This window comes from Panthera pardus, unplaced genomic scaffold (genome assembly GCF_024362965.1).
Source record: "Panthera pardus isolate Hobbes unplaced genomic scaffold, ASM2436296v1 HiC_scaffold_2, whole genome shotgun sequence".
NCBI lineage: Eukaryota > Metazoa > Chordata > Mammalia > Carnivora > Felidae > Panthera > Panthera pardus.
In genome coordinates, this window is record NW_026526765.1 from 61,866,114 (window position 1) to 61,880,862 (window position 14,749).

Here is a 14,749-nt window from a genome sequence, read left to right on the forward strand (position 1 = left end):
GCCTCAGTTTCCTCATCTAGGAAACAGGCATCATATTAGGTAGCCAAATGTGAGGCTGACCGAACTGCTCTATTTTTCTGTTTCCATGTTTATTTTCTTTTGTTTATTAGATACACGTGACCACTATAGAAGCCTTTGTTTTCCCATTCATTCCGGTCCACCTTCAGCCTCCCAGCCCCTCTGCCTTCACTGACTCTCTCTCTCCTCCCCTACATAACCCTGTCTTTTTCTGGTATTTTCTCCCTCAACCTCAATTACACATTCAGAACTCTGTTCTCGCTTCCAACAGGCTGTGCCAGTCTATGGTGGACAACAAGTTGGTTTTCTGGTCAGTGCAAATCTACTTTCCTTCTGGAAAACCATCCAACCCACCCCAACCACACTCTTCCATGGAGAGGACGAGGGAATGGGGTGGGTTAATATTTCCATATTGCTACCTGACCCCTCTTGCTTCTCAGAGAAGCCCTCCTTACTGGACCTTGTCGATTGATCCAGAGGGTCTATGCCCACACCAACGTAGGCCGATCAGAATCCTTCACTGGGATTTTTTTTTTTTTTTATATTTATTTTTGGGAGAGAAAGAAACAGAATGTGACCAGAGGAGGGGCAGAGAGAAAGGGAGACACAGAGTCCAAAGCAGGCTCCAGGCTCTGAGCTGTCAGCACAGAGCCCGACGCAGGACTCGAACTCATGAACCCTGAGATCACAACTGAGCCAAAGTCAGACGCTTAGCTCACTGAGCCACCCACACACCCCTCACTGGGATTATTAACCGGAGACCTGAAATGGTGAGGTTCCGATGATCAACCTTCAGAAGATGATGCTGGGAAAATGAAAACTATAGCCCTAGCCAGATGCTTTGTGGAGGGGGCTGGTCAGAGCCTAACCAACGCGCACAGAAAGGCAGACCAGAGAGAGTCTCAGGAGCGTTTGTGTTCCAGGGTTCAACTGCCCTGGATGCCCAGCTGATCTCTTCCCCAACACGGAGGCACATTCTCCTGTCTGCCTTCGATCACAGGAGAACGGTTCTCATCATTTGTTGCTACAACAAGGTAATGGTTAAGCACGTGGGCTCTGAAGCCAGATGCGCTGGTCTGAACCCCAGTTGTGCCTCTTACTGGCTGTACGATCTGGGGTTAAGTTAACCTCTTTAGACGCCAGGTATCTCCATCTCCTCTGTAAAATGTCAGCAGTGGTCTTTAAGGACTGAATGAATTACTACACATCAAACACCGGCTCGGTACATGATAGTCATAGTGAAAGAACCAGGTCACCAGCCCGCTGGCTGCAGCAAGCAGGAATTCTGGGTTGGGGGTCAAGGTGGGGGTGAGGGGCAGGTAATGGGTTCCTGCCAGGCCCACTTGCCTGGCCTCCTATGCATCAAGGGGACTTTGGGAATTAGGGATCCTGCAGTAATCATAACGTGGTAAAGTGACGACAATGCTATAGAAACTACTACTGACTGGTACCCAGGTTCTGGGCTGAGCATTTTGACTTTTAGGCCAGTCTGGACTCCTGCTTAGAATGTGAGAGACTCCAAGAGTAAAATTCTCCTCCCATCTTCAGAGATGCACCACTGGGGAGAGGAACACAGACTCTTCGGAGAAGAGGGAACACTGTCTCTCATAGCAGCATCTCTGAAATGTCCCTAGGCCCAAGAAGGAAACCTAACGTTTGCTGGCCCCTCTGTGTGTAGATGCTTTTTAAAAAATGTTTATTTTTGGGGCGCCTGGGTGGCTCAGTCGGTTAAGCATCCGACTTCGGCTCAGGTCACGATCTCACAGTCTGTGAGTTTGAGCCCCGCATCGGGCTCTGGGCTGATGGCTCAGAGCCTGGAGCCTGCTTCCGATTCTGTGTCTCCCTCTCTCTCTGCCCCTCCCCCATTCATGCTCTGTCTCTGTCTCAAAAATAAATAAAAACGTCAAAAAAAAAATTAAAAAAAAAAATGTTTATTTTTGAGAGGGGGGCGAGGGGGCGGGGAAAAGAGAGACAGGGAGAGAGAGAGACAGAACCCCAAGCAGGCTCCACACTGTCAGCGCGGAGCCCGACACGGGGCTTGAACCCACGAACCCGCGAGATCATGACCTGAGCTGAAATCAAGTGTCGGACACTCAACCTCCTGAGCCAGCCAGGCGCCCCACCTGCAGATCCACGCTCTGTGTGCACGGCCTCACTACACTGTCATACGAATCCTGTGAGATGGGAACTGTTACCACACCCCTGACTTTGAGAAACTGATGCCCAAAAGGGTAAGGTGACTCACCCAAGGTCACCCAAGGTGACATGGCAGATCCGGGGCCAGAACACGGTTCTTCAGACCGCAGCGTCCACCCCCCACCAAATATCCCAATGGTCTCTGGGCAGCAGGCGTGCTTCCTCTCTCTCTCTCTGCGCCTATGGGTTCCCACGGGTCATCCGAAATCGCTTCCCCCCACTCAGAGCAGGAGCTCGTGCCTTACTTGGCAATGACCAAATGAGCCTCAGGGAAGTCTGGTATGAACAAGGAAGAAGGCAAAGTGTCTAGCAGCAGAGAAGGACATAACCCTGAGCCTCCCTGTGACAGTACTTTGCATACTTCACCCGACTGGTCCCAACTAACCCTGAGAGGCGATCTACTGTTACACCCATTGCACAGATCGAAGAACTGAGGTTTGGATAGTTACGTACGGTTCTCCAGCTCGAGGGGGCAGAGCCAGGACTTGAACCGTGCCTGTCTGTCTAGAGCCCACACTCTGCTCAGCTCTCCCTGCTGCTTTTCACTCTATTCCCACTCCACTGAGAAGCCTGGGTGTGGCCCTTGCTTGGGAGAGAGATCTGCTAAGCAACTGTCTTATGCATCCCTGAGTTATATAAGGACATGGGGGAGAGGGGGCCTCAGGGCCCGAGGCAGTCTCAAGAAGCCAGCAAGAGTCAGTCGAGCTGCCACTATGTCTCCCAGGCCTCCTCCGCTGCTCCGCCAGGCTGCAGATTCCAGGCCCAAGGGGGATGGAGAATTTTCCAAAACAGAACAACAGGCCCCGGCAGGCGTGCACATCACGGCTCCCAGGGCTCCGTGAAATCGTGTAAATACTCACACTCAACTCTCCCTGCACTTTTTGCCTTTTTCATTGGCTTCCTGGTGTTCTCAACTGCATATGCCAAGTCATTTGGAAACCTGATGCACCCGTCTGCTTCCATCCGGCCCTCTGCTAGGCTCTGAGTGAGATTCTGGAGTCCGCTCGGCATGTCGGTTCAGTGCCCTCCAGATTTAGGGGGTGTGTAGGGGGAGATGGCAACGGGAGATGGGAACCCCATGGGGACACCTCAGCCCAAGGCTGCTGGGACCCTCCCTCCCTCCCTGCCCCCACCAGGGCCTCTCTGCTCTGACTGGCTGGTCCTGACCCAGGTTTGCTGTGTGCTGCCTCCTCCAAGTGAGAAGTTCTTGAAGGATGGAGCTGAAGGTTTCCCTTGAATCCCTCAGAGCACAAGAGGCTCTCTTCTGCCCCCCCCCCCACCACATACTCCCTGAGCCTGAAGGCAAAGGCACTCCCCAACCTGGCCCCTCCCTGACCGCCCACGCTCCACCCCTGAATGAGCCCAACCACTGGCAGCTGTGAAGTCAGAAAGACCCGAGTCCCAACCCTGCTACTTCTCTTCCCTCACGGTCTGAACTCAGTGTCCTCATCTATGTTGGGTACAGTCCCTCTCCTCCCCACACTCCTGCCCAGTACCCCCTGGAGTGCAGATTAAATGACTCATCTAGAAAGTGCCTCCTCTGATGGCCGGCATCTAGCGGGTGCTTCATAAACCCAGTTAAGTGTGCATTATCTTTTTTTAATGTTTATTTTTTATTTTTCAGAGAGCATGGGGAGAGGGGCAGAGAGATGGGTGGGGGGGGGGGGACAGGATCTGAAGCGGGCTCTGTGCTGACAGCAGAGAGCCCTGACATGGGGCTCGAACTCACGAACCATGAGATCATGACCTGAGCCGAAGTCAGATGCTTAACTGATTGTGCCAACCAGGTGCCCCAATGTGTATTATTTTTATTATTAAGTCCCCCCAAAATATTCTGCTGTTCTTTACTTCTATGCCCCTGCCTGCTAGGCTCCCTCTTCCTGGCTTGCCCTGCCCAACCTGGTTTACCTGGTAAATACCTATCCGCCTTTCACAACTCAGCTCAAACTATCTTCCTACCAAAGCCTCTTCTAAACCCACACCTCCAGGCTCAGGTGGAAGAACCGAGCCCCTGCCCCCCCCCCCCGCCATAGACTCCCCACTCCAGCCCTGATGCTCTCAAGTGTCTCCCCACTGCCTGGGAACTCTGCAGGAGCAGGAAGGAGACCAGAATCTCACTCCCTTCCAGTTCCCAGAGCCCAGCACAGGCCCTGGCACACAGCAGACACTTAAGGAAACAACAGTAATGACAGCTGGCCTTTACGGAGAGCTTGTTACACATACACCTGCTTGTAACTGGTATCACAACCTTCCAACAGATGTTTTATTATCATTCGCATTTTACAGATGCAGAAATGGAAAAGCAGCGAGGTTAGGTGGCTTTACCAAGGTCACAGACCTAGAGGCAGACTTGGGATTTGAACTCAGGACTCTCTGACTAGAGTGCATGCTCTTAACCATTCCAGGTAAAAGAAGGAATACGGAGGAAGAAGAGCCACAGGGATGTGAGCTGACCCCCGGAAGGTACCAGGACATAGCACAGAGTGTGACCCTCCCTGCTCACGCCTGGTCTGAGAAACTTCTTCATACTGCTGGTTTCAAGACAGAACCAACCCTACCCTCTGGACAACAGAGCATTTCTAACAAGCTGCCAGGTCAGGCTGCTGCTACCACCAACCATACTTTGGATAGCGAGGGTCAAAAGTAGTGGTTATCACAGTGGTCCCATTACTACTGCTGCACGTGGGAGCTTATTAGAAATGCAAGTTCTGGGGCCCCTGAGAAACTCAGTTGGCTAAACTTCCGACTCCTGATTTCGGCTCAGGTCAGGATCTCACGGTTTGTGGGTTTGAGCTCTGCGTCAGGCTCTGTGCTCACCGTGTGGAGCCTGCTTGGGATTCTCTCTCTCCTTCTCTCTGCTCCTCTCCCATTTGTGCTCTCTCTCTCTCTCAAAATAAATGAATAAACTTTAAAAAAGGAAGGAAGGAGGGAAGGAGGGAGGAAGGAAAAGAAAGAAAGAAAGAAAGAAAGAAAGAAAGAAAGAAAGAAAGAAAGAAAGAAAGGAAGGAAGGAAGGAAGGAAGGGAGAGAGAGGAAAGGAGGGAGGGAGGGAGGAAAAAGGAGGGAAGGAGGGAGGGAGGAAGGAATAGAAAGAAAGAAAGAAAGAAAGAAAGAAAGAAAGAAAGAAAGAAAGAAAGGGAGAGAGAGGAAAGGAGGGAGGGAGGGAGGAAAAAGGAGGGAAGGAGGGAGGGAGGAAGGAATAGAAAGAAAGAAAGAAAGAAAGAAAGAAAGAAAGAAAGAAAGAAAGAAAGAAAGGGAGAGAGAGGGAAGGAGGGAAGGAGGGAAGGAGGGAAGGAGGGAAGGAGGGAAGGAGGGAGGGAGGAAGGAAGGAAGGAGGGAGGGAGGGAGGGAGGGAGGGAGGAAGGGAGGAAGGAAGGAATGAAGGAAGGAAAGTTCTTGGGCCCCACCCAAGACAGAAACGCTGGCGTAACACCCAGCAATCTGAGTGTGGGGAGCCCTCCAGAGGACTAAAATGCACTAAGTCTGAGAACCCACTAGAACTGCATCCATTTTGTAAGGCCCAGCCCCACCCTAAGGATCGAAGTGCTCATGGAGGGGAGCGCGGTGATCTGGGTGAGCCCTGGGAAGCAAGCCAGCGGGCCCTGGGGTCAGCCCTGGCTCTGTCCTTACTAGCTCTCTGACCCAGGGCAGGTCCCCACCCTCTGAGCTTCAGAGCCCTCAAAGCAAGGATGCTGGGAGCTGCTCTCCTGTGGCAGAAGATGTACTAGATGATTGCACTGCACCATTTCTGTTCCAACCCTCATGATGATCCCTGCAGTTCTCCATCACAGGGACTCAACGCTGGTGCAGTTTCTTGTGGCCGTGATGCAAATTGTTCCTTCCAGCTACGCAGGTTACCACTAGAGAAAGTACAATAGTGACGTTCCTATGCTGGAAGGACACGGTCGAGGGAGGGGGAGAGGTGCAGACGAATGAATGATTTAGCCACCAGGAAGGTGTTACTAGAAAAGAGTGGAATGAAGTCAAACTGTCTCTCTGTCACTGACAGACAAAACATCTCTCTGTCTGGACACCCTTCCACTGGCAGAAACGAATGCACACGTGATCTGGGAGGACAACCAGTGCCAACTTCTGGAGAATGAGATTGGAGGGACTTCCAGGCTCTCCCCTCCCAACGTTCCTGTACTGTGTAAGTTTTGGATAATAAACATGTATGATTTTCCATCAAACAATAAAAGCCATTAGTTAAGAAACAGCATTACAGGGGCGCCTGGGTGGCTCAGTCGATTAAGTGCGTCGGACTTTGATTTCGGCTTGGGTGGTGAGCTCACGGTGGTGAGATTGAGCCCCACGTCAGGCTCTGTGCCAGCAGCACGGAGCCTGCCTGGGATTCTCTCTCTCCCCCTCTGCCCCTTCCCTCTCGTGTTTACACTCTCTCTCTCAAAATAAATAAATAAATAAACAAACGAACATTTTTTAAAAAACGAAATAGCATTATAAGCATATTATTGATCAATGCAGGAGTAAATAGGACAAGAGTTCGGTGTCATTGGTGGAAATGGATGGGGAAAGAAGGTGGTGGTAGCAGATGAGGTGTGCCTGTGTTATTTTGGTTAAAAAAAAAAAGTATTAAAAACAAAGAAATTCTGACACCTGCTACAACACGGATGAACCTCAAGGACATTATGCTGAGTGAAACAAGCCAGAAACGAAAGCACAAATGATTGCACTTATGGGAGGTCCCTAGAACAGTCAAAATCGTAGACAAAATGTAGAATGGAGGTGAACAGGGCCTGGGGGTGGGGGTTAGTGTTTAATGGGGACTGTGTTTCAGTCTGGGATGACGGAAAGTTCCTGGAGACAGATGGTCGTGATGGCTGCACGACAACGTGAACGTACTTCATGCCATTGACCTGGACACTTAAAAACTACACTTCAAAGTTAAGGTGATCAATTTCATGTCACATGCATTCTACCACAATCTGAAAAAAAAAAACAAAAAACAAAAAAAAAAACCCAAGGAGAGAAGAGACAAAAACAAAAAAAGGTTTGTTTCGACATATACGCCTGACGTCCTATTTTCTACCTGCGAACGGAGACGGACTCGTCCCTCTGTCAGCCACTCTCACTCAAATTCTCTAGATTAGAAGCAGGAGCAAAAGGGTCAGACCAACACCTCCCACAGGACACCACCAGCCTCATGGGCAGACCCCTGGCGAGGGGCTGTCCTGGGCACTGGAGGATGGTGAGCCCCAGATGCCAGGGGTCTCCCTTGACCCTAGTTGTGACAACCAAATGTTCCTGGGGGACAAAAATCACCCTCAGTTAAGAACCAGTGGGTGAGACCGAGCCAGTGGGAACCATCCTGTGGCCCGGGGCAGGTGGCGGAAAGACCAGCGACATCTCGGGCCGCCGTGGGAGTGAGGATCCCACACGCACTCCCTCCTGCCCACAGAGGCCAGGCTGACAACCCCCAGGTGGGCACCGTGGGGCTCTGCCTTCCTGTCCTCATCCACAGACACACCGTACCCAGCCTGATGTCTCCCTCGAGGGTCATCAGCACATTGCCAGCTTTCAGATCCCGGTGGATGATCCTCTTGCCGTGCAGAAAGTTGAGGGCTTCCAGCATCTGGCGGCAAACCACCTGAATCTGGGGCTCGGTGAGGCCTCTGTCCAGCTCTGGAAACAGACAGGGGAACCATTGTCAATGCAGTGCCCACTACAGGCAGCTGAATGTCAAGTTCATGCCAGGTACAAGAAATACAAAAGCCCCCGCCATTACTGAGCACTTGACCACGTACCGAGTTCATTTCTAAACACTCCACATGTTACCTGTTTTGTCCTCAGAGTAACACTATGGAGCAGGCACAATTACTACCTCATTTTACAGAGGAAGAAGCCAAGGCTCAGAAAGGTCAACGTACTTGCTCACGGTCACAAAGGAAGAAATTCACCGATCTTAGATTCAAGCCAGCCAGTCTGGCTTTAGAACTCAGGTTCCTATCAAGAGGCAAAGATCCATTCTGCAAGCAGACAATGAGTGACACTTACACCATGTCAGGCTCCATGCCTGGTGCAGGGACACGGAGAGGCACGTGGAAACAGTGAACAATGCTTGGAACAGAGTGGGATTTGGATGAAGGTTGGGGGCGGACAGGATGGGCAGCAACCCCTTCTGCCTGGGAATTAGGAGGCTCCTCAGGAGAAAGGGGACACATTCAAGCTGTCTTGTACAGAGAACAGGTGTTCGAGAGGCGAAAAGGCGAGGCCAGGGCATTCCAGGTCAAGGAAGCAGCAGAAGCAGAGGCCTGGAGGCTGACACGAGCTGGCGTTAAAGAAACGTCCGCTGGCTGGCGGTGGTGTTGGAGGAGCAAAGGTGCTGGAAGGTGAAGGGCTAGTGGGAAGGCCGTCATCAAGAGCCTCTTGTGCGCTAGTCAGGGAGACAAACACATACACACACACACACACACACACACACACACACACACACACACACAATGTACAACCCTGTGTCTGCTTTTTAGAGATGGCAGGGCCCTTCTCTGAGCAGGTGGGGAGCAGAGCACATGCAAAGGACCCTTATTGACTAAAAGGGAAGGATGAGGGGAAGGTCAGAGGTCAGAAGGGCCTGATTTTGCAGGACCCTGCAGGCCATCTATGAGGGTTGCACTTTATTCGAAATGCAATGGGCAGTCCAGGAGAGGCTCGAAGCAAGGCAGAGACCATCTGATTTTTGCATTTAAAAAAGTCTCCCTCATGGGGTGAGTGAGGAGCTTGCAGAGAGCTCGGCGGCGGGCCATCGTGGCGGTGCAGGAGGACAAGAAGGCGGCCAAGGCTTCGAAGAGGAAGCATTCTCGACTCAACGGGTCAGGGAGGTGGGAACGACAGAAAGTGGGACTGAGTGGGTGTAGCGGGGGAAGGGCGTGAGAAGATTCAAGGTCAACGTCCTGTGCTCACTGCCCCACTGGCCAGCGGGATTATCTAGTTCTTGTTGCCACCAGGCCACCTGTGCTGCAGGGAGCTCCCACTGCCCTGCCTGCTGGGTCCTCCGGCTGCAGGTTCCAGGGCTGGCCGGCCAGGGCACCGCTCCCAGGCCTCCCTCCAATCAAGGCAGTCCTCTCCCATCTGTTTTCCCTGGCCGCGCCTGGCCAGAAATCCTCCAGGACAGATCCCACAGGCTTGGTAAAAAAAAAAAAAACAAAAACAAAAAAACATGCCAGAGCCAGCTGCAATGCCCTGGGAAGCCTGGCCCCAGACCAGGGGTCCTTCTCCGGGATCCACAACCACTATCCCTCCCTGTGGCCTCAGCCTTAACTCCCATGTCCTGCCATCCACGGACAGGGCTAGAGCCTGGGGGAACACCAGGACCACACAGACTGAGCCTGAACCCAGGTGCTGCCCCTTGCTAGCTATGTGGTTTCTCAAAGGCGCTCCATCCGTCTGTGCCTTCATCTCCCAATCCGTAAAATGGGATGATGAGAATGGACGTAGGCAGGGCCCCAGCGATAAAGCACGTTCACTTCTCAGCACAAAGGACGGCCAATAAAAGGCGATTACTGTTAGGCTGGTCCTGAGATTATGCTGGATTATCTGTGGCCGTTTTTTTTAAAGGTCAAACTGTGACCTCTTGTGCCTGATTTATTTACATAAATGAAATCAGAACAAGCAAAGTGATGATGATGATGATGATGATGATGATGATGATGATGATGATGATGGTGGAGATCTCACGGTCATCATTTTCTGAGGTTTTACCAACATATGGGTCCCGGTGTTAGGGACTTGGATGCATTCTTTCAGTTAATCTTCACAATGACCCGACCAGGTAGATATGCCTTATTTAGATAAAATTTATCAAGGTTAAATTCATTTTTGTTTAGGTGTACAATTCTATGAGTTTTGGCAAACGTATATAGTCACGTGACCACCACCACGAATTAGATGCAGAATGTTTCGATCACTCCCCCGAACCCGTGTGTGATCAACATTTCAGCCCCACGTCTCCAGCCCATGAGCTATCATTACTTTGATTTCTGTCCCCAGTCTTGCCTTTTTTAGAACGTCATATAATTGGAATCATACAGTATGATAAATTCTTGAGATTAATTTTTGATTACACAGCAATACATGAATATTTTCTTCAGATTAAAAAAATCTGCAACACTGCAGATGAGTCCTACGTCTGTTTGAAACCACAGCTAGTCCCACTCCACCCCCTCTCCTCCGCAGGAGGGCTGAGAGCCAAACGTTGAAGAGCCGGCAAGGCAAGGCCAACTGGATCAGAGCAAACACTGGGTGTTAAGTAACCAGCCTGGCCATACAGTGACACGCTCTGCATATTCCCCCCATCTCGCAAAGGGGCCAGCCCAGCACCCCACAGCTACCCCACAGAGGAACCTAGAAACAGACCTCAGGTCCCTTGGACCCCAAGTCCAGGCTCGTCACTCTATGCAACTCTGCAGGGCGATGGGGAGATGCCGAGGACAGAAAGTGCCTCTAAGCAGGGTCAGCGTCTGTGGGAGAGCCCACCCCTCGTCACACAGCTGCAACCAGTTCTCACCTGGTCAGCTCTCCCCATCCCACCTTCTCTTCTCTCACCCTAATTTCTAGAATGCTGATGGTGAGGCGCCTGGGTGACTCAACCGGTTCAGCATCTGACTTTGGCTTAGGTCATGATCTCACAATTCACGGGTTTGAGCCCCACATTGGGTTCTCTGCTATTAACACAAAGCCTGCTTGGGATTCCCTCCCTCCCTCTCTCTCTGCCCCTCCCACACACATGCTCTCTCTAATTCTCCCTCTCTCTCTCAAAAATAAACAAACATTAGGGGCACCTGGGTGGCTCAGTCATTGAGCATCCAACTTCGACTCAGGTCATGATCTCACGGTTCATGAGTTTGAGTCCCACGTTCAGCTCTGTGCTGACAGCTCAGAGCCTGGAGCCTGCTTCGGATTCAGTATCTCCCTCTCTCTCTGCCCCTCCCCAACTCACACTGTCTCACTCTCTCTCAAAAATAAACAAACATTAAAAACAAACAAAAAAAGATTCTCTCTTTCCCTCTCCTTCTGCCCCTCCCCTGCTCACTCTCTCAAAAAAAAAAAAAAAAAAAAAAAAAAAACCCACTTGGGATGCTGATGGCAACGGCAATGCTCCTTTAACTGCTGCCACCAACAAGAAGAAAACCACCTGGGACTGGAGCAGGAGAACTGAGAGAGCAGCCAGAGAGTGAGTCTGCCTGCAGGCCAAGCCACAGCCTGGGGTCCTGCCCCAGCTATGAATGAGGTCAAGGACCCAGTAAGTGTAAGGTATGTGTAAATGTCTTTTCCATCTCTGACATTCTCCCCCCACATAAGCTAAGCTGCATACCTGGAGTAGCAGGAGCTGGTAGATGGCTCCCATTCCCCTCCTTCTTTGTTAGTATCTGAACACATGGCCACCAGTTAGAAGACCACATTTCCCAGCCTCCCTTCTAGCTGTGTGCTATTATGTTCTGGCCAATGAGATGTAAATGCAAGTATCATATGGGGCTTCTGTAATGTCTCCTTAAAAAAGTGGAAAGTGTGTTTGTGGAGTTGTCCTACCCTCCCTTCTTCTATCTTGCTGTTCGGAATACAGATATGATTGCTGGAGCTCCTACAGCCACCTTGTCACCACAAACAGAAAGCCAGTTATGAGAATGGGACCAACACAGAATAAAGTGGGGCCAAGAGTTGGAGTAGGAAACCATGTTTTTATGAGAACTTGAAAACAAAACAAAACAAAACAAAAACTCCTAGATCAACCTGTGCCTGAAGCTGGCCACCCTTGAACTTTTTAGTTATTTGTGCCAATAAATTCTCCCTCCCATATCTCCCACCTTTTTTCCCCCTAAACCAATTTAAAGAGTCCTCTGATCGCCTTATAACCTAGAGAGTCTCAACTCCTACAAGACCACCATTTTTATTTTGTTAAATTCTACCCAGAACGATGAAAATCTTCAAAGGCAGTCTCTGCTGAGAGAAGAACACCCTAAGTCTGCATCATACGTACTCACATCCATCATTTACCCATCTGACAACTCTGGGAGTGTGGTAAGGGGCTCTGCAAGGAAGGCCAGCATTTCTGTATTTCCAGAAAGGGCCACCATAAATTCAACATTCCTGAGATAAACTCAGGGGGGAAATACCTTCCTCATAGTAAGAGAGTGGCTGAATAGTGCTACATTGTACTGAAAACCTCCCCTCTCCTGAGCCACCGCAAAATCCTAGGCCTGCCTATCAATGCTCTGGGGCCCCAGACCCTCAGCCTCTCCTTACTCACTGCCCACCAAGCCAGCAAGAGCCAGGCTCCTGTCTCAGCCCTGCTGTGGGACTCTGGGACAGCTCCTTAACCCCTCTAAGTGTCAATCTGGTCAGGAAGTCAGATGTGCAACGGACTGAGCTACCCAGGTGCCCCTCTGTAAAAATTTTTTTAATATTTATTTATCTTTGAGAGAGAGAGAGAGAGAGAGAGAGAGCGAGCACGCACAAGCGGGGGAGGGGCAGAGAGAGAGGGAGACACAGAATCCGCAGCAGGCTTCAGGCTCCGAGCTGTCAGCACAGAGCCCGATGTGGGGCTCGAACCCATGAACCGCGAGATCATGACCTGAGCCGAAGTTGGAGGCTTACCAGGCTGAGCCACCCAGGTGCCCCAGAATTCCCACTCTTCAAAAAATCTCCCTTAGGTGTCTCATTTTCACCTCAGGGTGCTGTGGGGTGAGGCAAAGAAGGCCTCACCCATCTTACGGCCAACAAGGCTGGAGGGGATGAGTGACCAGCTCAAGGACACATGGCTTTTTGAATAGGAAGTGTTGGTTTTCTAATGAGCACCCTGCATTCCCTCCAAGAACCCAACCCCTTCCCCAAAAGGGGATAGAGCATAAAAGTACTCAAACAGGCCACATGAACTGCTGGGGCAGGGGAGTGTGGAACACCAGTCCTGGACTAGAGCCCTCAAGCCCACCCCAGCACCACTGCACCGGGTCAAGGGACACTCACCCAGCATGATGGCATCCACAGCTCCCCCAGGACAGAACTCGATCATGATCTGCAGAAAACACAAGGTAAAGTAAGAGTGAGCAGGGGTGCACAGCCCACGGGATGGGGAGCACCTCGGGACCCAGCCCCAGCAGGATCAGCCGGCACTCACTGCCCCCGCTCCCTGGCCTCTCCTCATCCTGCCCCGGGGCCTGTCCAGTCTGCACCACCCCCTCTGATCTGACCCCAACCCTCACAGGAGGCTCTGAAACCCAGAGGGGTCCCTGGCCAGTTCATTTTTCAGGGGGGGGAAGTTGCCATGGAAACCCACAACGGTAGCCAATGGCCTTGTGCCCCACGCCTGCACCCTCCCTTCTCCTCCAGCCTGCCCTCCTCCCTTGTCCCCACCTGCCAGCTGCTCTACTTCCTAGGCCCCACAGCCAGGAAGCTCAAAGGACACCATCGCCCACATACAAGCCGGCCAAGTCCTCATGGAATCCTGGCACCTATCTCGCACGTCTCTCCATCTCTCAGAGGCCAGGGCCCTTGCTGGCTTGCAACATCAGAACATCAGGGCCTTGAAGACCAGCCCAGGTGTAGAAATCCAGGCCCAGGAAGGGCATGGGACTGAGTGAGGCCACAGGATTCTTAAGTGGCAGGTCCTGCACCAGAAAGGTTTTCTAACGCCCCAAGTCATTCTTGCATGCATGCATTCATTCGTTCATCATACACCCAGCAGGGACAGGGCCCAGGAGAACAACCAGACCCAGGCCTTCGAGGGCTGGCTCCCAGCTCAGCGCAGGGGCTGGAGAAGGACAACTAGCGTGCAGATTGCCACTGATGCTGACCCAGGCCCTCCCTCTCTAGCCCTCCCATCTTTGTTCTTTCTCACCCACACTGGGCTCCTATCACATGTGCAAAGATGCTGTTTTTCTCTGAAATTACAGATACAGGTAGGTGGGGAAGGGGGAAGCATCACAAACTAGAGCAGCCGTTCCCGGAATCTCCTCACCGCTTCCAGCTCCTGGCCCAGCATGTCGTAAAGTCCCTCCAACCTAGTCCCTCCAACCTAGCTGGTCAGAGGCAGGCGCCGTGCCCTGGGGCCAGTCATTCCCCCCCCTCCCGCCAGGGGAAAGAAAACCTCCGCCATAATCCTCTGGGCCAGAGCAGCTCTCCAGTCAGAGGAGGGAGGAGTGGCCTCACTGTTTCCATGAGTCTCCAGCTTGTGGCAGACCTTCCAGAGGCTTCCTGGCCATGTAAATGTAAGGGTGCGGTGATCCGTGGCTGGACCCAGGTCCCAGGCCCGCCGTTCACTAGCTGCAGCCGTGGGCAGGTCACTTCAACAGAGCACATTTTCTCAGCTGGAAGATGGGGCTTGCTGATGCCACTGCACTTAACTGGGCCTCCCCCACTGGGCTATATTTTCGGGGGACAAGCCACACCTGGATGCAAGAAACCAGAGCAGGCAGGGGGCCAGAGGTCCCAGATGCTGGGGGTAGCAAGACAGTGCTGGCCCTCCTAGCTTGGCCCTGAGCAGCCATGGAGGAGGCCCTGCTCCATGCTGTGGGAGGCTCCATGCT

General features: G+C 51.9%; 1 protein-coding gene across 1 annotated transcript in view; it reads right to left on the bottom strand.

The window, feature by feature from the left end:
* Positions 1-14,749, bottom strand: part of STK10 (serine/threonine kinase 10) — a 116,724-nt gene that overhangs the window by 50,522 nt on the left and 51,453 nt on the right. Inside the window, exons 3-4 of the mRNA XM_019450302.2 lie at positions 13,191-13,239; positions 7,704-7,853 (exon numbers count right to left, since the gene is read on the bottom strand). Of these exons, the coding sequence (XP_019305847.2) occupies positions 7,704-7,853; positions 13,191-13,239 (199 nt within the window). The remainder of the gene's footprint in view (positions 1-7,703; positions 7,854-13,190; positions 13,240-14,749) is intronic.